The 24,598-nt window shown below is 40.5% G+C and overlaps 1 protein-coding gene across 6 annotated transcripts in view; it reads left to right on the forward strand.

The window, feature by feature from the left end:
* Positions 1–24,598, forward strand: part of Trpc4 (transient receptor potential cation channel subfamily C member 4) — a 125,618-nt gene that overhangs the window by 17,625 nt on the left and 83,395 nt on the right. For all 6 annotated transcript variants that reach the window (XM_055596815.1, XM_055596816.1, XM_055596817.1 and 3 more), the window contains exon 2: positions 7,604–8,122. In XM_055596815.1, coding sequence (XP_055452790.1) covers positions 7,604–8,122 — 519 coding nt within the window. The remainder of the gene's footprint in view (positions 1–7,603; positions 8,123–24,598) is intronic.

Raw genomic sequence — 24,598 nt, forward strand, 5'->3', positions numbered from 1 at the left:
ATAAATGGAAACTCAGATAATGGGCCAGAGTTAGTATGTAACTGATAGTTCCTAGGAAATAACATTTAAACTCAGCCAGCTGACATCTTCTAAAGGTCACTCTAATACATTCTCCTTCGCTGTAACTTTACAGCACCTGTGCGTGCTGAGTCTATCCAGTGACCACTGATTGGCGCATGTGCGTAGCAGCTCACAGCAAAGATCTCCATGCTCTGAGGAAACAGCTTAAAATACTGGGAATGAAAGGCCTTCTAAGCCTTGACGCATGTGCTTATGAAGCTGCCCGCCAGGAAATGGTTGCTCTACCTTGCAGATGAATCAAGTGCTATAATTGGGACTGTGTTTATGTGAGGAGAAGCGAATGAATCTGGAGAAACTGAACAAGACAGATCCCTGCTCTTTCTCCAAACAGGCCCAGGGCTGTCACAAATACCTCCCTCTGTTTGGTGATTTATAGAGATCAGCAGGTTTTCACCTTTCATCTTTACCACAGCCCTGTGGGACTAAACTTTGAGAAGCCTTTCATGCATGCTTCTACAAATCTTAATCTATAATGAGAAAGATCTAAAACAAATGTGTACATTGGAGAATGGGAGAGCAGAACTAAAATGATGTTGACTGTTTTTGTCATTTTCATGCAGCTAATAGTGGTTGAGGAGGATTTGATGTGTATCATCATATCTTGGTACCTGAGCAATTCTCAAGCTATCACAGTTGCCTTCACCAGAGAACACATAGTTTCGGTGTCAGAGAGATAGCTCACAGGTGAAAAGCACTTGCTGTGCTTCCAAAGGACTGGAGTTTGGTTCCCAGCACCTGCACCTAGCAGTTTACAATCACTTGTAACTCAAGCGCTAGAGAACCAGTGCCCTCTTTTGGCCTCCAACAATATCTGCACTTCAGAGCACACACACATAATAAAAAAAATAAGTTTTAAGACAGAAATGTATAATATGATGAAGAATTTAGAGTCTAGAGTCAGGCAGTATGTGTGATCATGGATAAGTTACTTAATTTTACTAAGACTTGCCATTCTCATTTGTATAAAGCAGATCAATTTATCTAAAATATATAATAATACTGAATATCAAGTAAGATGAGACACAAGTTCTCTGCACAGGCAACGAGTGTGGTGTTTTACATGTGTTAGCTCTTATTTATATCATTATCATCAGACTCCAGGCACATTTAGATGATACTGACAATGAGCTGGGTTTATATGTCCATAACCAATTTCATTTGATACAAGTATTCCTATCTCTAAAATCTGCCATCAAAGTCCTTCTAGTGCTGTATTTTCCATGTGTCCCCTGAACTTCCCCAAGTCAATGGCTTTTCTCTTTGTCTGTATTTTAAATTTGTAGCAGGACTTTATTTAGGTCTACCATAAAAGCATATGTTTAATATAAGTTAAAACAAATGTATTGCTGATTGATAACTAAAATTACTTGCAAAGGTGAAAATGGACATGGATGCTGTTGTCAATGTTTAGGTCAGCTGTGTCACTCACTTGGGGAGTCCACAGAACTTTATAAGCTGCTTTAGGGAGACAAGGAAATGGAATTTCACATAGTATGCACTTCTATTCTGGCCAGTTTCTTAAAGTGCTTATCTCTCTCATGGATAATTAATAATGCCTCTCTTTTCACCTGCCCACATTAAAGGGAAGAAAGAACAGCTTAACTACAGTCTTTAGCATAGTCAGCATTGCAGTGAGAATATTTGGACTGTGTTCTGGGTGTTTGATACATTTAGGTAAAGAGGAAGGAGAAGGAAAAACCAACAAGGAAACATTGATGTAATTTGATGTTGCGGTGATCTGGCCACTGAAGTGGGAGGCAAAGAAAATGCTAACGTGTGAGGTCTCCCTAAGGAGTGGGTCTTTGCTCACCAAATGAGATATTGTGGTACAATGGGGTAAGACAAGGAACATGTCTGGTACCGTGTAGATATCTGGCTAATGTTTAATGAAGCTTACAGAAAGGAAGCCTTTCCACAAAATAACTGTATTAAAATTCTACACATTACAAAATGAGATGTCAGGGACATCCCTAGAGCAATGCAGACAATATTTTTTTTCTACTTCAAATATCTGGTGGTGTAATATTTGATGCGGAAAAGCTGTGCTTTGATCAAATGAATTTCTTTCAAAAAACATGCGTGTGATCTCCAAATTTCTATCGTGGCAAACAATGGCACAGCCTCCTTTGATATCCATGGGAGACTGGGTTTTCCTAGCATGTGTGACCTCTGGGATGCTTCTATCCTTTTTATAAAAGGGGCAGCATCTGCATATTAACTGCACACATGATCCTTCAAATTAGTTCTGGATTATTTAGGACACCTAATACAATGTAAATGATCCACAATTGGTTAGAATTTTTACGTAGGGGCAAGAAAAAAAAAGTTTGTACATATTCAGTGCATTTTGCAAAACATGTTTTATTTATCATTTTTATGTGAACCCCACCACAATCACGTTTTTCATAAGTGTGGAGAAATGTTTGTTCTTGGATTAAAGGTGTGTGATAGGGTTCAACCACACCAAACAAGAAAGAGGGTTTTACAGTTCACAGTTTTGGGGTTCACAATGGGATCAAATATCCTGAAACAAATATTGTCACCCTGCCTGCTTGTGTGAAGTGTTCTGGGTGCTGAAAGGTGTGGGTCTCAGAACTTACAAAAGCAGCAGATACCCTCCTACAAGGCTATAGAAACGCGCATTCTGTCAGCGGTGAAACTTGTCTTCATAGAGTTTCAGATCTGGCAATATGGTAGTAGCGTCATGCATTTTGCTGTTGTTTTAATTTTCCTTTTGTGCAGCTGTCAGTGAGAAATAGCCTGGCATTTTGCTTTGGATGCTTTAATTTTCTCCTGTGAGGAAGATATTTAGAAGCATCTGTGTGTCTCTTCCTTGGCACAGAACTTTCTTCCAGGGTCATTGCTGCTCTGAGTGATGGGGAAGTTGCAAGTGTCCTTTACTGTTGTTTGTTAGTTCATTTTCTGAGTTAATACTTGGTATTTTTCTACACTGCACTCGAGGACTGAGTAATAAAATATTCAGGTTTCAATTCCATGTTTACATTTTTGCTGAGAGAGTTCTTCTTAACCCCAGGACCACATAACTACTTTTCCAAAAATTATGTTGCCTTTTGGTTTTAATATTTAAATATTTACTTCATATCAAATTTGCTGTTATAAACTGAGTTAGAGGACTAATTTTGTTTGGGTGGAAAATTGCTTAAGTGTCATTTCATAAATGATCTGCTTATCCACAGGACTACCAAATGCCATTATTCACACGCAAAGGTAGTATATGTAATCCTCAGGGATCACTCTGACAGAATAGTTGTTCAGGCAATTCATATTCTTGCTATATTCTTGAAGTATATTTAATATGTAATATTTAGTCATTTTAGGTTATTCCTTCATATTAACTGTTTATCATTTCATCAACTTCTAATATAAAAAGATTGCATTAAAATGGCATGAAACAAATATGTTTGTATGGAACTTGACCTTATGATAATTGATAATTTTATGATTTTCCCCATATTTTATAGATTAGAAAGTGTTTATATTTTCCTTAGGGTTTTTTTTTTTGTTTTTTTTTTTTTTTTGCTTAAACTCATTAACTTTTCATTTTTTGAAAATTTTGTACAATGTGTTTCGGTCACATTTTTTTCTCTATGAAATGCCTAAATATTTAATTATTTTTTCACTAACAGATACCACAATATCAAGAGCAGAGTCATTCCCAGCAAAGAATGTGGAGAGCACAGTTATTCCTTCCAATGTAATTACTACAGGACCCCTAAATGATTAAAAAAAAATGCTCTACACATTTGTGGAATAAAAGCATTGTAAGATCACTGACAACTTAATTATTTCTTTTTATGTTCACAACAATGCTATGAGGTTATTTAGGCCCCGTCTCCCAACTGTGCCTTAAAACCGATCAAGATAAATTTGGGCTTCCCAGGTCTGCAGCCTTCCACCAGACTGTGGTCTGCTTCCCATAGGTAGACCCCAAGAGAGAAGGAGCTCTCTTGGCACTTAAAACCTCCTAACAGCTTCTCAGCGAGGGGTGGGATTTGGTTCCCACTTCTCTCCGTGCTGAGATTTGGGTTGGCTTGGACTCCTATGGGGTGTGTGCGCACCGACACAGCCACCTGGAGTTCATGTGTGCAGCTATATAGACTGTTTCCTGTATTCATACACCACCTGTGACCCCTCAGTTTTTCTACCTCCTCTTCCTCAATGATCTCTGAACTTTGGGAGTGTGGCAGGGGAGAGGAGATGGGATATATAGTCTCGTTTAAGGCTGGGCATTTTGCTGTGTGTGGTTTTCTGTGCAGAGGCCAGTTGTTGGCCACCTTCTACCGCCATCAGTTTTCCCCCATTTTTGGATCTTATTCCAGGGAATGCGGTTTTACTTTTTTACTGGGTTTTAATTTTCTTTAACTCATTCATCATTGTTAAATATTTTGTCATTAGTAATTTCCATTCCAAAAACTCTCTGGATAGTATGTTCTGTTGTATGTATTGTTCATTTAGAGAAATGCATTGGCTTTTTCTATAAGAACATTGCATGAAAGGCAGATTTGCCTCATTCCCTTCTTATTATGTAGTTTTGACATGCTCAGGTTGTAGGGAGCAGTGCACGCTGCATACAGATTCAGTCAGCACATTAAGCAAGCTCCGCATTCACGATTTCCTTGTAGTGAGAATACTCAAAATTCCCCCTTCTTTCCTCACTTTTTCCACAATGCTAGTGATTTAAATGCACTGTTGTTTTTTTTATACATTGGATTTTAGCAGGCATATCTAAGCCAGTGTCATTTTTTTTTAAAATCACATCAGAGGTCTTGTCAATCCTCTATAAACTAGGAACCATCTTTGCTGTCTGCTTCATTTAACTCTTGATTTCTCTGTTTCTTTTACTTAGTGAGACATTTTATTTTATGAAGAAAACTGGCATTCGTATTTGTAGCTTTGAACATATGTGTCTCTAATAACCATAAGGATAGAACATTCTCTCAGTAGTGATAACTGCATTGTTTCTGAAACTCCAATTTTTTAGTTTCTTCTCTAAATGACACCTCTTTTATCAGTGCATTGCTATAAAAACCATCTGTTGAGTCATCTGATTTCAATTCAGTAGGACTTAAGGCACTCATTGCTGTTTGGGAATTTAATACTTGTGTATAATGTGTTTTGATGAAATCCATATCCACTCCCTCCCCTCTAACTACTCCTACCTGTATCATGTGTTCTGTTGTAAACCCATTGAGTACTGCCCATATGTAAATAATTCAACTTAGGAAATGATAGATAAAAAAATAAAATACATATATGAACTAGGAGGCGATATATGATATTTTAATTTTCTAGCTTCTAAATGGCATATGTAGTTCCTTCAAATTATGACTATTGGTCAAAAATCAGTTTTGATGGTGTTATTATTTTTATACCACATTTCTTATATGCTGATCCCTAGTTCACAATCAGTTTAAACTATCTTTCGTTATATCCATTGTGGACATCAGCGGAGAAGTGAATGTATGGGTGTATGCATGCATATATTACATATACTCAAATGCTTTACCCTACCCCGCCTATTATAACTGTTCCTAGACCAAGGTTTCATTGTATGTCAGATCAAACCAGGCTGGCCTTGAGCTCCCAGAGATCCACCTGCCTCTGCCTCCCTGAGTGCCGGAATTATAGATGTGCACCATCACTCCCCGCTAAAAAATATATATTCTAATAACAGATGTTTCTAAATTTGGATATAGAATCACACTATCGATTTTTAAAATTCTGTGTGTCCGTGAAGTGCATGGATGACTTCTGAGAACAGTTGACCTCTGAGGGAATAGAGTCTCCGAGTGTGCAGATAACTCCAGGACTGCCGTATGACGTTAAAACAACTCCATTAGGAAATTCGCTATCTTTACAGTAAGACTTAGGGAAACATTCAGACTCCGCATGAGTGTTGGCCTGCAGGTATGTATGTGTACCATGTGTGTTTCATGCTCACAGATGCCAGGAAAAGGCATTGGATCTCCTGGAACTGGAGTTACAGATGGTTGCGAGCTATCACATGAGTTCTGGGAACTGAGTCCAGGTCCTCTGCAGGGTCAGCCAGTGCTCTAACCACTGGGAAATCTCTCTAACCCTAGGATCTTGGATTTTAAACTTTTTTGTTTATTTCTTGATTATCAAGCTACTATCTGTGGAAAAGAAAAGATTATCTGTTTGAGAAATAAGTTAGGAGTAAGGATGGCTTTTCAGCTAGTCCATGGCCACCTACTTTAAGATTTAGGAAAAAGTCACAATTTATTTTCCATACTGGTCGTAGTCCCCTCCCTTTTTTCTTCCTGGTTCCATCCTTCCTCCCTATTTCCTCACTTATCCCCTCCCCTACTCCTCAGAAAAGAGGATCCTAACCCCACCCACCCACCCCAGCATATTAAGTCTCATCAGGACTGAGTGCATCCTCTTCCCCTGTGGCCCGGCAAGGCTGTTCCGCTAGAGGAAAGTAATCAAAAAGCAGAAAGCAGAGTCCATGTCAGAGTCAACCCCGGTTTCCCTTACTAGGAAGCCCATAGGACCAAGCTACCCAACGGCAACATCTGGGCCCAGGTCCAGTCCATGCATGGTCTTTGATTGGTGCTTCAGGCTCCACAGGCCCATGGGCCCTGGTAAGTTGGCTCTGTTGGTCTTCTTGTGGAGCTCCTGTCCCCTCTGGGCTCTTCTATCCCCTCCTCCACTCTTCTTTAAGACTCCGTGTGCTCCATACAATGTTTGGTTGTGGGTCTCTGCCTCTGTTTCCATCAACTGCTGGGTGGAGCCACTCAGAGGACAGCTATGCTAGGCTCCCATCTGCAAACATCTCAGAGTATCATTAATAATGTCAGGGGTTGGCTGTCTTCTATGGGGTGATTCTTAGGTTGGTCCAGTCATTGGTTGGACATTCCCTCAATCTCTGCTTTACTTTTGTCCCTGCCCATCTTGTAGGCAGGGTAAATTTTGGGTCAAAGTTTGTGTGGCTGAGTCGGTGTTCTCCTCTCCACTAGGAGTCATGCCTACTTGGAGGGTGTCCTCTTCAGTCTCCATGACCCCTGTTACTAGGAGTCTCAGTTAGAATCAGCCTCATATCCTCCCAGGAACCTACCCTGCCATAGGTCTCTAGCTTGTTACAGAGAAGTCCCCGCCCCAGGCTTCTCTTCTCTCTGCAGGCCCTCTGTCTCCCCGACCCTGCTTTTCCCAGATCTGAAATCAACCCTCATATCTCTCCATGCTCCCTCTCTTACCCGGTCCCCTCTCTTTAACCACTTCTGTTGTCCATTCTCTTTCCACTTGGAAGTGGGAATTAGGCATCCTCTATTGGGTCCTGCAAAGGGGAAATTTTATTATATTGGATTAATTTTTTTTCGAAAAATTTTGTCATTTTTTAGGGGGAAAAAAGTCTGTTCTGCAAGGGAACATGACAAATGATTTATGATCCTTGCTCAGCACGGCTGCCCTGTTCTGTTTGAAATTCAGAAGCTTCAAGAAGTGAACGTGCACCCACACGGCTGCTCTGCTCTCTCCCCAGGTGCCTCCCATTCTCCTTGATAAGCAGTTCTCCGAATTCACTCCAGACATCACACCTATCATCTTGGCTGCACATACAAACAATTATGAGATAATCAAACTTTTGGTCCAGAAAGGTGTCTCGGTGCCAAGACCCCACGAGGTCCGCTGTAACTGTGTTGAGTGTGTCTCCAGCTCGGACGTGGACAGCCTCAGGCACTCACGGTCCAGGCTCAACATCTACAAGGCTTTGGCCAGCCCCTCGCTCATCGCCCTGTCAAGTGAAGATCCTTTCCTCACGGCCTTTCAGTTAAGCTGGGAGCTGCAGGAACTAAGCAAGGTGGAGAATGAGTTCAAGTCGGAGTATGAGGAACTGTCTAGACAGTGCAAACAATTTGCTAAGGACCTCCTAGATCAGACAAGGAGTTCCAGAGAGCTGGAAATCATTCTTAATTACCGTGATGACAATAGTCTGATCGAAGAACAGAGTGGAAATGATCTTGCGAGGCTAAAATTAGCCATTAAGTACCGTCAAAAAGAGGTGAGTGCTGCCAAATGCAATCCATCAATGAGATAGAATCACATCACTGACAAACCAGCGCTACTTAGGATTAGTGTTACATTTAATAGCACTTTTATTCTCTTGTAAGTTGGTGGCATTTAACGCTGGCCGGATTCATAATTATCTCCACACTGAAGAATAGTGATAAGTGGTTCAATAATGGGAAGTTACTTTTGGCATTTGTGTTTAAGCACCTACACTCACTTGTAATAAAATGGAAAGCTATCAAATTGAAGATTCCCCAGACCAGGTGGAGGATTTTGATCTACTTGCTTATAACTCATGTCAGTCTAGGCCCTAATGGGTCACACAGCACTTGTTTGGTTTTCTCATTTACTGAATAAAACTGATTTTATAATGTCCACAAACATACATATGAAAATGTTTTCCTTACAAATTCATAGGAAGAGTAACGCGTGCCAGTGGGTATAAGGACTACTAATTAATTATAAGCTATTATGCTTGAATGTGTAATTAGGAATTAATACAAGAAGAGTCTTCTTCAACAGTAATGAATCTATTGGAGCCTTCTTATGTTTGTTCACCTTCTTGATCTGTCAGGAATAGGAGGCTAAACAGTTAGTTGTGGAAAATAGCTTTCCAATGAAATTTTGGGAGATTTTGATGTTTTCAGTGAAGGAACCTAAACCACCCACATCTGGACCTACACCACCCACATTGGACCTACACCACCCACATCTTTACCTAGCCATCTGTACCTAGGCCACTTACATCTGTATCAGTTGAAATTTCTGTTTGTTTTCAAGAGATTGTGGGGGTTATTTTGGTCATTGATTTTTTTTTAATCTACATAAAATACTGGTTCTCTTTCACTCTTGAAATAAAATAATTGCCTCTTCCCAAACAACATGGAGGAAAACTACGTAGTATGGAAATGATGGGTGTAGGAAAAGAGGCTATTAAATTTTTTAATTAAGATTTCTTTTTATTTTATGTATATGACTGTTTGCCTGAATTTATATGCACCACATGCCTGCAGTGCCTTGGAGAAGCCAGAAGGGGCAGTCAGAGCCTCAGAGCTGGAGTTACAGGTGGTTGTGAGTGGCCATGTGGGTGCTCAGGACTAGGACTCTACGAGAGGAGCCAGTGCTCTTAACTGCTGGGCCATCTCTCTAGCCATGAGATGACTCCGTTTTAAAATGTCCAGCTGTTTTTTTTACTGGGCATTGTCGGTTCTGAATCAGTCTTGCTGCTTTTCTACTGCTATTTACTAAAGTTTCCAGATTCAGATACCTGAACTCGCTTTGTTTGGTTTTCCCTGTTGTCTGGTTCTCATGGCCCCTGAGACTACCTGAAGTCTCCCCCGAGAGGGATGGGAGCAATGGTTCTCTGCATCTTCTTTGACCCTAAAGCCACTGACTTTGGGCTGACTTGGACCTCAGGGTTCTTATGTTTGAGAATCAAAGAGCCATTGTATAAAAGAAACTAAAACAAGTTTAATGTGCAGTAGATGAATGAAGTGATTGGAAAATGTACATGATCTAGAAAGTTCTAAATGCCAGAGTGACTTATTGTGCACAGTGTAGCTTATGGCCTCATGGGACTCCGATTTCGGGTCAGGTTTAGAAGCTCTCTTGTTAGCACAGCATCATGGTTGCCTTTCTTTGGTCTCCTCAGGGTTGGGATATTTGAAAGACTAGCTAATGATTGTCAAAGTCACCGTACAGTCTTGATTTTTCCCTTTATACTACAATTGTAATAAAATCACCCATTCAAAGCACAAAATAAAAACCAAAGAGCCAATCTGCTTGGCTCTTCTTAGCAGCCACAAATCAACGCAGCTCTACCTGTTTGTTTGCCGATTGCTTTCCACACTGATCTTGGTCCTTCTGTTTCAACCTTGCCTTCAGCCACAGGTGGCTTTTTGAAAGCCCAGCAATAAACTTTTGATAAATTCCTTTATGGTATCCTCATGACAATATGTCTTTAGTGAGATTTAATCTTTCAAGCTAGTGAATTTTTGTTCAAAAAAAATGTCTAAGACAAGTATTTTGATGTGAACTTATTACATACATTCTTTTACACCTGTGTATGCTTGTCCATGCTGGCTTACAAAACAGTCCCATGCAGTTTAATCTAGCCTTCATTTCTCCATCATCAAACTTTCCCATATGTTTCACATAACAAATTCCAGGCAGAGCTCAGGGCGCTTGTCCCTGCCTGATGACATAGCAAGGCCCTTCCGTAGCCTTATAGTCAATTAGGAGAGACAGTAAACAAATTGAATCATCAAACCAGTTTGTCCCTCCTTAATACCTGTTTCTTTACCTCAGTTCTTTGTACACTTCATGATCTTACAAACTGAGCTCACCTTCAAAGTCTGGGGAATTAAAGTCACAATTTAAATCCCTTGTTTGACATGTCAACATTCAGGACACAATGGAAAGTAGCTGATCATTCCCAACACCCTTTTAAGATGCCTGTTAAGATACTGGTAATACGCAGCTGTGCTCTTGGAGGTAATAGGACCCGCAGAAACACCAAGATGAAAGACGGACCACACAGAACCTGTATAAAGAAAGTAAAAATTAGTAATGGCCTTTTAGAGGAATGTTTCTTAAAAACATCAATTTGCTTTTTTCTCCTGTCATCTTTAGAGATTTCGGTGGAGAAAAAAAATGACAATAATTTCTTATATGGTTGTTGATGAAATTCTTTATTCAGTATCAAAGAGCAAATTTTTTTTCTGGGGCTGACAGTTTTCGCGAGGCAAAGTGACATTGTTTGACTGATAGCAGTATAAAAATATCTGTAATAAAATTTTACTCTTGTGTATACCCTTTAAAATCAGAAATTGGGTTTTATGAAACATATTTCTAGATCATCCAGAAAGTCTTGACCTCAAAAATATTTGATTCTAAAATTTTGAGTAAGACCACATATCTTATATAAAACTCTGCTTTTAGTGGAACTCATTGCCTTTTATGTTTTTATTATAGATTTCCTTTGGTTTAGTCTAAAGAAATTTGAGGTTTGCCTCAGGCCTATGTCTCATGCCTTCCCATTAGTCTTCAGGATAACTAAGTCCTTACTTATTCTTGAATGCTCACCTCACAGACAACTTCCCCTGAGATGCATTTCTGTTTGGGATAAAGATCCTAACTATAGATGAAGTAATGGGTTTTGTCTTAGGATAGACATTATAGAGAACATTAACACAAACTATCATTGTAAAGCTTTTCAGGGATCTGATGTGTTGGTGGTAGTATAAGGAATACATTACTGTAAAAATTAATTGTATTTGCTTCCCTGAGAACTTCCTCATTGTACACATCCTAAACCATGCTTCTATGTCTGCACTTCTGATACTATGGCTGTGTTAGGGCTGTGCCCACCTTGCCCACCAGTTTTACCATGTGAGTAGCTGCTCAGTAATGTATACATTTTAGTCAAGTGGAGAACCCCTCCTTATGAACAGTTCTATGCGTGTTTTGTATGTTCGGTTTTCTCTATTAGATGGCACTGTGTACAGTAATCTCAGAAATAGTCACCCTATGAAGTCATGCATTGTCTTGGTTTACTCACCGTTACTCTGATAAAACACTGAGAAAAGCAGCATGGCGGGGGGGAAAAAGGGTGGTTTTTTTTAAATTTTATTTTTCTTATTAGTTACATTTTGTTAACTCTGTATCCCAGATGTATCCCACTCCTTCATTCCCTCCCCAATCCCACACTCCCTCCCTGGTCTCCTCCCTGCCTCTTTCCAAGTCCACTGATAGGGGAGGACCTCCTCCCCTTTCATTTGACCCTGTTTTATCAGGTATCTTCAGGGCTGGCTGCAAAGTCCTCCTCTGTGGCCTAACAGGACTGCTCCTCCCCTGGGGGGGGTGGTCAAAGAGCCTGCCCTTGAGATCCTGTTAGAAATAGTCCGTGTTCCCCTTACTTTGAAAAACTACTTGGTTACTGAGCTACCACGGGCCACATCCGAGCAGAAGTTCTAGGTTATATCCATAGATGGTCCTTGGTTGAGTGTCAGTCTCAGAAAAGACCCTGTGCCCGGATATATTTGGTACTTGTAGAGCTCCTATCCTTTCCATATCATACTAACTCCTCTTCTTTCATATGATTCCCTGCACTCTGCCATGGTTTGGTTATGAGTCTTAGTGTCTGCTTTGAAACACTGCTAGGTAGAGTCTTTCAGATGCCTTTTGTGGTAGACTCCTGTCATACATTCAATGCACATCCCATTTGTCTTTCTAAATGAGGATTGATCATCTTTGCCTGTGTCCACTTTCTTGATTATCTTCTTTAGGTGTGTAGATTTCATTATGTTTATCATATCTTGTAGGTCTATATAAGCGAGTATATACCATGTTTGTCTTTCTCCTTCTGGGATACTTTACTCAGAATGATCTTTTCTAGATCCCACCACTTGCCTGCAAATTTCATGATTTCCTCCTTTTTGATTGCTGAGTAGTCTTCCATTGTGTAAAAATACCACAATTTCTGTATCCATTCCTCCGTTGATGGACATCTGGGTTGTTTCCAAGTTCTGGCTATTACAAATAAAGCTGCTACAAACATGGTTGAACAAATGTCCTTGTTGTGTACTTGAGCAAATTTTGGGTATATACCTAGGAGTGGTATAGCTGGGTCTTGAGGTAGCACTACTCCTAATTGTCTGAGAAAGCGCCAGATTGATTTCCAAAGTGGTTGTACCAGTTTACACTGCTAGGTAGATTCTTTCAGATGTCTTCTTCGGTAGATTCCTGTCATACATTCATTGAATGCACATCCCATTTGTCTTTCTAAATGAGGATTGATCATCTTACCCCATGTCTGCTTTCTTGATTATTTTCTTTAGGTGTATAGATTTCATTATGTTTATCATATCTTGCTTCACACTCAAGGCAGGAGCTGGAGGCTAGAGCTGAAATAGATACTATGGAGGAATGCTGTTTACTGGCTTGATGCCCCTGGCTTACTCAGCTTGTTTTCTGCCTCTGTGCTTCTGTTTTCTTAAGACCACATGCCTTGTGGTGGCACAGTGGTCTTGGAACTCCCACATCCATCATTTTTGACCAAAAGTCAAATCAGACTTGACTATAGGCCACCTATTGAGGTATTTTCTTTTTTAATTAATTATTTTTTTTATTCACTTTACATCATGGTTGTTCCCCCATCCCTCCTCCCCTCCTGGTGGTCTGACCCTTCCTCCACAGTGCTCCCTTGTCTATTCCTCGGAAAGGGAGAGCTCCCTTCCACATCCACCCCAGCTCATCAAGTTGCATCAGGACTGAGAGTCTCTTCTCTGATGATACCAGCCTTTATCAGTTTGACAAAGACAAGTAACATATACATTAATAGCATTCCTGCTGGAATTGGATTGAAGATTTGTTCAAATGTCTTTCTAGATCCCCACAGAAATGCCAGAACCTTGCGTGCCAGGAATCTGCCCATTTCTGTGAATTAAACTAAAGATGTCAGAATTACATCTAGGGCCTTTTATAAAGCAAATGTTACTCTGCACCAGTCCAAGCAGTACAGTATAGAGACTGGGTTAAATCCAGTGGTTGCTCTACACAAATCTTGAAACGAACAAGCAGTATGTACTGTTCGGTTTCTGTTTTAGGAAAATTAAATGGTGTCGAGTGTTATCTTATTAAATGTTGGGCTCTGGATGCAAATTCTGATTTGACATATCAAACAATAATCTTATTGGTCTCAGAGCTGTGACAGAGAGGAACCTAGTGCCCAGAACCCAGAGTCACTCAGAATGAACCGTCATACAACACAGGGAAAAGTCAGAACCATGTACCTCAAAGCCAGATTGGAACGTGACTGGGTGCATGTCTTCGGAAGCCTGTCACCGGGTCTCTCTTGGAAGACGTAGAATTTGTGAAGGTTAAAAGTGTTGACGTTACCATTCCTCTTATTTGTAGCATCACTGACTGGAGAGCATGACAGATTTCCTAAGTGTTTGTATAGCAAAAATCTTACAAATGTGAATTAACTGTTCAGTCACACATCATCGAGAACATTGTAAAAAAACTAATCCGGCAGCAGAGAAAACTGGATATTGAGTAACAGAAAGCAGATAAAGCAGACATCTTATTGAGTGAAATATCACAGATTAACATCTCTATGACTTTGCAAACTCATCTGGAAAATAATTTCTGCAGAGTGAGTGGCATGCACACCCATTTTTTATGAGCCCTGTCCTTTGACAGAATTTTGTCAGCGACATTGTGGTGTTGAATTTACCTTTGGCACTAATCTGAGATTTGGTCTTGAGAGTTAATAGGGTTGGAGAGAAATCAACATTAGATCAACCCCTCTGCTAAGCCCTCCTCATTTTCCCTTTATCAAACCTAGATTAAATTGAATGAGAAAATTTGAAGATCCATGTCAGTTAGACGTTCCCGCTGTGTGAGGACTGAGCTGTTCTGGGTCTCTAGAGCTTCTTCCCAGCATCCACGACTTCTGATTTTCTGTTTCTGGATTTATCCAAACTTTCACGGTCAAGAAATAATATTGGTATCAAAGGAAGCACAAGGGACCGAGGGACACAAAGGCTATAGTCCTAAGACCACCCAAGGGAGTGGGTCAGCACAGTGGTGCACACTTGCATACTAAAAACACCCAAAGTTGGATGAAGGGCCTTCATTTATCATTTTACAAACTATTTACTGCTAATTATAGTTCAAGCCAAACTTCCTACATTGCAAATGAATGAACTTATTAAAAAAATAAGACCCCGAATACCTCTAGTGTTCTGTAACTAAGATCTGTCTCACAGAGATCCCTGGAAATTCCACCATGTGTTTTTGATAGATAATGAGGTACATTCCTACCCCTCTGTATGTCTCTGACTCCGTCTCTCTGTGTTTTTCTCTTCCTATCTATCATTCATCTATCATCTACTCTGTGTGTATGTGTGTATGTATCTACCTATCTATATATTATCTATCATCTATCTGTATCTGTCATCTATCTATCTATCTATCTATCTATCTATCTATCTATCTATCTATCTATCATCTTTATATATCTAACCTTAAGGATGTTCCACTATCTAATGTACCCCCAAAATAAAATCACAGAAAAATTGATGATCAGCTCACCTTTTGGAATTTTTATAAGACCAGTTGGCAGCTTAGTGAACAATGGTCCTCTCCCCCGCGTGAGAGTGAACAAATAAAGTAGGCAGGTGTTAAGATATCAGTTCACGAAGCCACACTGAGTTACAGAGAATGTATAGAAGGGATGAGCTTTCCTATAGATGTGTGCTGTCTGCTGCTGCTCTGTAGCGGACACTCTCGAACCAAATGCCAGGGCCTGGTTCTGTGCTCCACATGCTTGCACATACCTGCTGCTGCTTTGGTTCTGAAACTCCCAGGTGCTTCTTCTCAGCTTCTCTCTGAGAGCCACACATTTACACATTTCTGTGCCTACCACCGAGCAATGGAGGAAGCAAATGCTTGTTCAGGACCTGTCAGCCAGCTGACAGAACTATGACAGGTCATTAGGCATTTAATTTAACACTAGGTTTTTAGAGCTTGAAACTCAGTCCCTGTGGGTTCCTTTACAGCTAATTAAATGACATGTAACCACTTTCTCCTAATTCTTATCTGAACATAATTACTTTTTTTTATTCTTTCCACAGTTAAATTTGTGATTGTGTGTATCTACAACATTATGTAAATGTTTATTTAGCCTTTTTGACTGCACTGATTAGTAAATCACAGCTCCACATTAAAAAAAAATACATAAAGCAGCAAATATTATCTTTAAATTGACACAGGAATTAAGCTTTATTTAATATTGCTTCAAATAAATGAAAGAATAATTAAGGAGTTTATTTCTAAAGAGGTACATGCACATGAAAAGGTTTTCCATGGGAAGCAACACTAGGCTGGTGACAGTGACCTTGAAGACTTGCTTCAAGTGTGTTGGATGCTCTCTCTTGGTCTCTGGATGAATTGCTTTTCCGTGTAACCTGGTACTTCTGGCTTCGTGATGATTGACAAGCAAGAGCTAGCAGGTGGTTTTCATTATTCAGACATGGCCGTTCATCTGTCGGTGATGGCGAACCATGGCATCTCTTTCTTCTGCCCGTGTGTACACATTGGAATTTCAGTATTATTTTCTCCACAGTCCATGTTTAGTGGCCTGTATTTTCATTGTCACCCATCACTAAGTGAAATTAAGGGCTGGATTTTTTTCAACAGTAAATTTACCCTCTTCTGTGTCCCTTGGAAAAGAATAAAAATAGGGGTTTCCTTTGGAAAGTAATAAAACATAAATACAGCTCCTAATAAATTCTTTTTGGCTTGAACACTCGAGTGTCCTCCCAGATTGTGCAGGCCAGAGTGTTTCCAACTTATTCCTCTTCCACATGGTCCTTTGATCACACTGAAAGAGTTCATTCTCAATAGAGCTAGTTAATGTTTTAATTACTGAAGCACATCTTCCCAGTAAAAGTCCCCGTCCCCGGGACTGGTAATGCCCTTGTGATAGTTTTGTGACATGGTCATTTTGACACCAAGCCCCAAAGCTGTTAACGGGTCGCTCCTAGGAGAGACAGCGGGAGTGCTAAGCTTTTGTAGTTTATATTACACTCTCCCACCAGATAAGGGAAGCATCGTCTGCAGCAGCAGTCAGTGGACCCTGCCTGCCTCTGCTCTGTGCCAGCTCCCATGTGATGACAAAAGCTTGCTTTGCATTTCTGCAGCCTCAGGGCAGCCTTAAGTGCTGGAGACCATTGCCATTCCACATGGCTTTCTCAAAGCTCAGTGACTTTTCCTGTTAGCTGCGTTTGTTGGGGGGGGGGGGTACCTAGCATGGATCCTTTTCTTTCCTCCTTTTCCAGGTCCTCCTGAAGTGAAGCTAGGAAGCTTGTTTGTAGCTGCTAAGGCAGAGAACACAGGAGGAAGCAGCTAGAGTTCTGGTCAGGAACTACTGGATAGTCAAGGGATGGTTGCTGTCTTTCTAGGTGCTTTTATGAAGTTTGATGTGTGTATCCTGTGCCAAGGTCCAGGAACAGAAAAACAAGATAGTAAACATGGGACCAAGATTAAAATACTTCCAGATCTTTCCTAGAATCTTGGGTCTTATTCTTGCTAAGATAATGTGATGAAATGTCCCCAAGATACCTCCTTGGCGTCCAGGAAAATGGTTCCTTACTCTGCTCAAGTCTTTTATGGGAAGCTTCCAGAAGAAGCCCACATGGCAATTCAGTGGGAAGGACATTAGAAAGGAGACTATGAAGAGGTTTAAGCTCTGTGTGGAGATACTTTCAAGATTATCCACTCCAATCTTGCTTTCACCACATGGCCCCGTCAACAACTCCTCAGCATACAACCCTGTTCATCCAGTCCATCCACAAGGCTGTGTATCCATCTCCAGAACCCATTTCAGGGCTCTTCCTTCTCTCCCACCTGAAAGTCAGTGCTCTCTGCATGACATTACCCTCTTCTCCACCCTTCTACCCAGCCTTCCCTAACCCCATGCTACTTGCACCTTCAGTATTGGGTCCTTGCTCCGTCATTTTTGTGAAAAGTGCTGTGGAGCAGAAACAGTCCTGCCCAAACTTCTGCTCCACAAAATAATGAGCTAGCATGGATTTTATGTAGTGACGCAGATAACTAAGCCTCACTTTTTCTCTCCGGCACTGTTTTGGTACTCCCATTTCAGGAGTGAGTTCACTGACCAAATATGATGGTTGTGATGATTGTGCCTCAGGTCTCTCCTCCTCGTGAGAAAGTGGATCCCGAGACTGCCAAAACTAGGATTTTGATGTGGCTATATTTAACAATCTCAACGTCCCCAATGCCATTACAAAGCTCAACATATATTTTCTGATTATTTTTTCGCCTTCGAGTCAAAAATCTATTTTTATAATGCCTGACAACAGCCACTGCAGACATTTTATCGCTGGACCACCGGAGAGAAAACAACAAAGTTTTGTGTGTCATCTTCTCGACTGCCCTCTCTGTCTACAACACTAGTAAATCTGTGGATATGCAGCAGCAGGAGTGGAGGGTTCCCACAGGACTGGGGTCAAGCAAGACTTAAACACTGGTTAGGCAAGGATATAAAAATACCATTATTTTATATGTCAGTGTGGATTCTTGTAATGAACAAATCAACTACTTCTTAGATATAAAGTTAAGTAAAATGCTTTAGTTAATATACTTGAGGTTAAGGAAAACATTGACACCTAGCTTTACTTATAATATGCTTTAGCTTTTATCTGTTCAGAAAAAAAGAAAATACAGCTGAGGCTGCGATTGGTGGAGTGTGGATCCTGTAATTAAAATTTAGGAGCCAGCAGCCACTCCTGATATGATCTGATAGACTAAGATCAGAAGGAAGGAGAGGAGGACCTCCCTTATCAGTGGACTTGGGGAGGGGCATGTGTGAAGAAGGGGGAAGGAGGGTGGGACCGGGAGGGGAGGAGGAAGAGGCTTATGGGGGGATGCAAAGTGAATAAAGTGTAATTAATAAAATAAAATAAAAAGAACATAAATCAAAATGTTTGGGCTACTAATTATGTTAGTTGATATGCAAATTAAATAGACTTTCTTTGAAAAAAAAATTTAGGAGCCAGGAACCTGTGAGAACTATTTAAGTGTAACAAGGGTTGGAGTCAGCCTCTCTGGTTGTTGTCCCTCCCACAACAATTCAGATTTTATTTACTCTTTCAGCTGTATGTTGATGCCCATGCTGAGACACTATGGGAAGCATTCTCATCTCTGATAGCTGCTTCTGCTAATGAGGAATAATCAAGTTCTAGATTGTATAGAGCATTAGCCTTGGCATAAAGGCCGGGGTGTGTGACTCTATGGAATGAGGGACTAGCTACTTTGGAGCATGTGGGAGTGGACATGAGAATACATAGGCCTGTTATCATGGATCCTGGAGAAAGGGGAGATTGACAAGGGGCACCAATAATAATGGAATTTTAAATGCTGATGTTTAAATACAAATATTGTAATAATTTGGAGGACAATGATTTGGGGCTGAAAACTTAAGCATGTATATTACTGCCTTTAACCCCCAAATAATTTTTTTCACATAAGAAACGAGTAAAATATTTTTGAAAGAAAAATGACTGTATTGTAAATAATTTTCAGTTAGATCAGCCACTTAAACAACTTGTTCAAATTCAAAGCCAGTACATCTCAATGAACTTGAATACAGTCAGAATATATTAAGATACTATATAAAACAAAATAGGTATAACGTAGTTTGCCTTTCTTTACTAACTCAAAATTTCAAAATAGACAGAAAGCTTGCCCTCCACAGTCCTGTTCTACATTCACAACCATAGTGATTTTATCAAAACGATGAAATGATGGCAAAATCTGTCCTTGAAAAATGCCAAAGCCTTAATTTTGCTCACCCAACTCTCAGAGGCCATAGGTGTGTCTGCCTGCCTCTCGAACCATGTGCTTCTTATCAACTTCGGATTAAAGTATCCAATAATTACTGCAGATCAAAGGGTGGGGGAAACTACAATTTAAAAAACTCTCTAGCACCTAAAGACTCATATATGAATACACTGTATTTTAACACCTTAAAGACAGCTTTGCTTCCTTCTTGTGGCATTCAAAGTAATTAATTTCATTAATTATCTTTATTTAAAGCGGATCTCTGTGTGTATAAATGGCTAAGACACTACGAAATAGAAAGGGTTAGCTTTTTGCGAATCTAAACAACAGTGGGTAGAGAGAAAGCTCAGTGATTGAGAGCACTGGCTGGTCTTTCGGAGACCCAGATGGTTCCCAGCGCCCACATGGCAACTCACAACTGCCTGCAATTCCAGTTCCAGGGGATCTACTGCCCTCTGCTGGTCTCTGTGGGTACTGCACATGACGCACAGGTACACATGCAGGCAAAACACCCATATACATATAAATAAATATTTTCAAAAATCTAAACACCTTTTCTGAAGTCCTTAAAACAAGTGCTAGGAATGTTTGTTAATGTGAACAATCATTTGATGTAACTGGAAACTATCAGCAAAGTAATGAATGGGAGGCCTGTGGTCCAAGTTAAGAGAATAACTTACTTATAAATAAAACACAGGAAGAGGCTTTATTCAAACCCTTAACAAGGCATTCTTACGTGAAATTTGGCACGCGGCAAAAGAATATATGTAACATACAGTTGGGTTCAGTGAGGAAATCACGTGTCACCATGTGCACTGTGCATTTTAGAGAGGGAAAAAAAACTGTGCTTTGTTTTCAAAGAATTTTGGATGATGAATAAGAATGCCTGCAAACTACATTACGTACGGAGCTGGAGCTAAGGACTGAGAAAAACAAAATGTACTCAAATGAAGTTAATCTGAAAACTCTTTATTGTCAGTCATTTAGAGATTGTTCTATCAATACCAAAGGGGAGCAGTCTGATCATTTACTTCCATTTCAAAAAGTTAAACTTAGCTCTGACCGCCACACTCACACTGTAAGACTTGCCCACCCAAAACAAGAAGATAAATAACTATAAAAATAAAACTAATACAGGGCCAACATTAAGCATTTCTATGACATCCCTTGCTTTCAGCAATAATATTGACGAGTGTTTTAAATGTCACTTTATTGCTTCCACTAGAGATATGCACTCAACAGTCCATTGTATTTCTTTAGACATAATAAAGTGAGCTCATTACAGCATTTGCTATTCTATTGTTTTTAAGCTTTCAGAGACTATTGTAGTTTAGGCTGTGTTTCCCAAAGGCTTATGGGCTAAAGGCTTGGTTGCTAGCCTGTGCCACTACTGTGATTCTGGAAACTTTAGGACATAGGGTCTGTGAAGGGAGTTGGACATAACCCAGAGTATGGCAGAAAATACTGAAGTAAGTTCTCCGCCTTGCAACTCCACCAAAACATTCCACGTCATCTTGGGCCCCAAAGCAGCAGAGACTGGCTATCGACTGAAACATAAAGTAATGAGCCCAAATAAACTATCTTTAATTTATGTTATTTTTGCCACAGTGGGCAGAGTAACACAGCCAATCCTGGAGATGGCTTCCAGTCGTCTTTAGCCGTAAGTAATTGTCCCCCACTTTGGCATTGTGGAAACTAGGAATGGGCAGTCTATGTATTCAGTCATGCGAAACTATTCTTCTTTGTCTCTTGGCAAGCTTTGTGTTTAGTCTTCGAAGTGTAGAAACACACTTCTTTGTTTGGGAGACTCTCCTAATGGGTCATTCTTTAAAATCTTCCAAATACTCACAATAAATATTGTGCCAGGCAGCAGCCAGCAGTTTTCCACACTACCCTGTGTATGTCTTTGTAAATCACCGACAAGTCTATGTGTTTAAAGATGAGGCTCCACCAATGACTGAGTTGACCTGTGTCTGTGTTTAGTATGAAATACCTAACCCGGAGGGCTGGAGAGATGACTCGTGGGTTAAAAAGCAACTTCTGCTCTTTCAGAGGACCTGGGTTGGGCTCCCAGTACCCACGTGGTAGCTTACAACCATCTGTAATTGCAGTTCTCGGGATCAGATCCCCTCTTCAAGCCTTTGCAGACACCAGGCATGCACCTGGGGCACACACGTGGCATGCAGGCAAAAGCTCACGCAGAGATGCATCTAAAAACAACAAAAAAAATAACACTAATGGATTGAAAATGAAGTACATTAAGAATGTACCCAAGTAAACCTTTCTTTAGCAATATGGTAAATGGATTCAAATAAAACCTGGCAAGTGATCCACGTCTGGGTTAAAATGCATGTAAAGCATTCCTGTCAATAATTCAGTAAATCTTATGGTATCTGGTGTGTTGACATATAGACATTTATTAGCCCCATTTCTTAAGTTCCAGCTGTCCTTATTTTAAAACTTGGCACACTCTAGGCTGCTTAGGTAAGGTTTCTTGCAAAAATATTTAACCCACGAAAGTATTGAAGTAAGTGCCCATTAAACACTTCAGAAAGTTATTTCTGTAGCTGCTCATTACTTCAAGCCCAGCTAAAGGGCAGTTGTGGGTTTTAGGACTAGAAATAAGACAGTGCCTGCTTCCTTCTCCTCCTTGGGTTTGCCGTAAGCAGCATCCTTTAGCATACTGTTCCGGTGGGAGTTTTCAGAATAATAGCTGCAGCGTGTGAGGATGGGAGTGGAGCTCAGTGTTACATCGCTGGCCCCAGCTGACCCAGAGGAGAGCTTGAACCAGCACTGTTGGGAATTCACAATGTATATACCTCTGGTATTTATCTTGCAGAGAAAAACAAAATGATTCTTTAATTTATGTTTAAGGATCAAAATATGACATGATTTCACTGAGTGAAAACTGAGATGTTTAGGCTGTCCTTGGGATGACCATTGGTTTTCAGGCCTTTCTGCAGGCTGCCCAGGCTCCTGGGTATGTCCGTGGCCCTTTCCCCAGCTGTAAACGACCCTGGAAGGCTGAGTGACCAGTAGCACTGCGATACCTCCTGTTCTTTCTTCTTCTCCCTCCTGACAACACTGAACTTAAGAATCGCGGATAATCCCATTTTCAGGTCATATAGATGGCAAGGGTCATTCTTATTTACCATGAGATATGATATATGCCTGGGGTTTTGGAACTAGTGAATGTGCTTATTTGTGGGAAGGGCACAGAAAGAAAGGATCGATTGTATTTGTTCAGTTTTAGCCTTTGTAGTTATTTGGAACTGTTCACTTCTTGACCCCAGTAGTCTGATGAATAGAGAGAAATCTTTCTGAAATGCCATTCTTCTTAGCCTATTATCAATATTTTCTTCTTATTCTTTGGTCTTCAGAAATTTGACTATAAAATGTCCTGGCATAATTTTCTTTAATTTCATTCTGTTTTGAAGGCCTTTGATATTTCTAAAACGATTTTTGTGTCTATCACCATTTTAGAAGACTTTAAAACTTTTTTCAAATGTTATTTTTTGAATAGATTTTCCTCCTCTCCCTCCCTTGCTGCCTTTCTTTCTTTCTCCCCCCCATCCCTTGTTTTTTGCCATTGATTTTGGTTTTGAGAAAATGTTTTGTGATATAACCAGAACCATCCTGGAATCCGCAATCCTCACAGCTTGGCCCTGAATGACAGTGTCACAGGTGTGTCCCATTGTATTTAGCTCTTTCTTTATCTGAGTCCTCTGATATTGTCCCATACACACTGGAGGTTCTACAATTTGTTCAGTATTTGTCTTTCTTCTGCAGATTGGATAATATCAGTTCATCTGATATTATTCACATTGATTTATTTTTCCCATTCACACAAGTTGTGCTGTTAAGCTCATTTAGCAATATTTTAAAAATTTAAACATATTAAAAATTTCTTCTTCACAATTTATTCACTATATATCCCGATTGAAACCCCCTCCCTCAACTCCCCCAGCCCCACCCTCCCTTCCTTTTCCCCTTATCCCCTTCCCCTAGTCCACTGAAAGAGGGAGTTTTCCTCCTCTGCCATCTGTTAAGTCTCATCAGGACCGCCTGGATCCTCATCCTCTGTACCCTGGCAAGGCCGCATCACCAGGCATGAGTGATCAGAGAGCAGTCAACTGAGTTCATGATAGAGAAGCAGTCCCTGCTCCCCTCACTCAGAGAGCCACATGGAGGCTGAGCTGCCAATTGGCCACATCTGAGCAGGGGGTCTAGGTCCTCTCCATGCATGGTCCTCCATTGGTGCATCAGTCTCTGCAGGAACCCCTGGGCTCAGACCTTTTAGTTTTGTTGGTCTCCTTGTAGGACCCTGTCCCCTCCATGTCCCTCTAATCCCACCCCTCTCTTCCTCCATAAGACTCCCTGCATTCTGCCCAAAGTTTGGCCCTGAGTCTTAGCATCTGCTTCGATCCCCTGTTGGGTGAATCCTTTCAGAGGACCCTGTATAATAGACTCCCATCCTGTTTCCTCTCTTCCACTGCTTCCGCTGTCTATCCTATCTGCCATTCTGAATGAGATCTGAGCATCCTCCGTAGTGTTTTCCTTAGTGTTTAACTTCTTTAGGTCTGTAGATGGCTGTCCTATATTATACGGCTAATATCCACCTATTAGTGAATGTATACCATGCCTGTCTTTCTGTTTTTGGGTTAAATCCGTCAGAATGATCTCTTCTAGTTGGATCCATTTGCCTACAAATTTCTGGATTTCCATGCTTTTGATAGGTAAGTAGTATTCCATTGTGTAGATGTACCGTGATTTCTGTATCCATTCCTCCGTTGAAGGACATTTAGGTTGTCAGAGCTAAGCAGAGAATTCTCAACAGAGGAACATGGAATGGCAGAGAAACACTTTTAAAAATGTTCACTATCTTTAGTCATCACCGAAATGCAAATCAAAACAACTCCGAGATTCCATTCTACCCCAAACAGAATGGCTAAGATCAAAAACTCAAGTGACAACACATGCTGGAGAGGATGGGGAGAAAGGGGAATCCTCCTCCATTTCTGGTGGGATTTCAAACTTGTAGAACCACTTTGGAAATCAATCTGGTGCTTTCTCAGAAAATTGGGAATAGCTCTACCTC

Source organism: Psammomys obesus, unplaced genomic scaffold (genome assembly GCF_907164565.1).
Source record: "Psammomys obesus unplaced genomic scaffold, mPsaObe1.curated_primary_1811, whole genome shotgun sequence".
Taxonomy (NCBI): domain Eukaryota; kingdom Metazoa; phylum Chordata; class Mammalia; order Rodentia; family Muridae; genus Psammomys; species Psammomys obesus.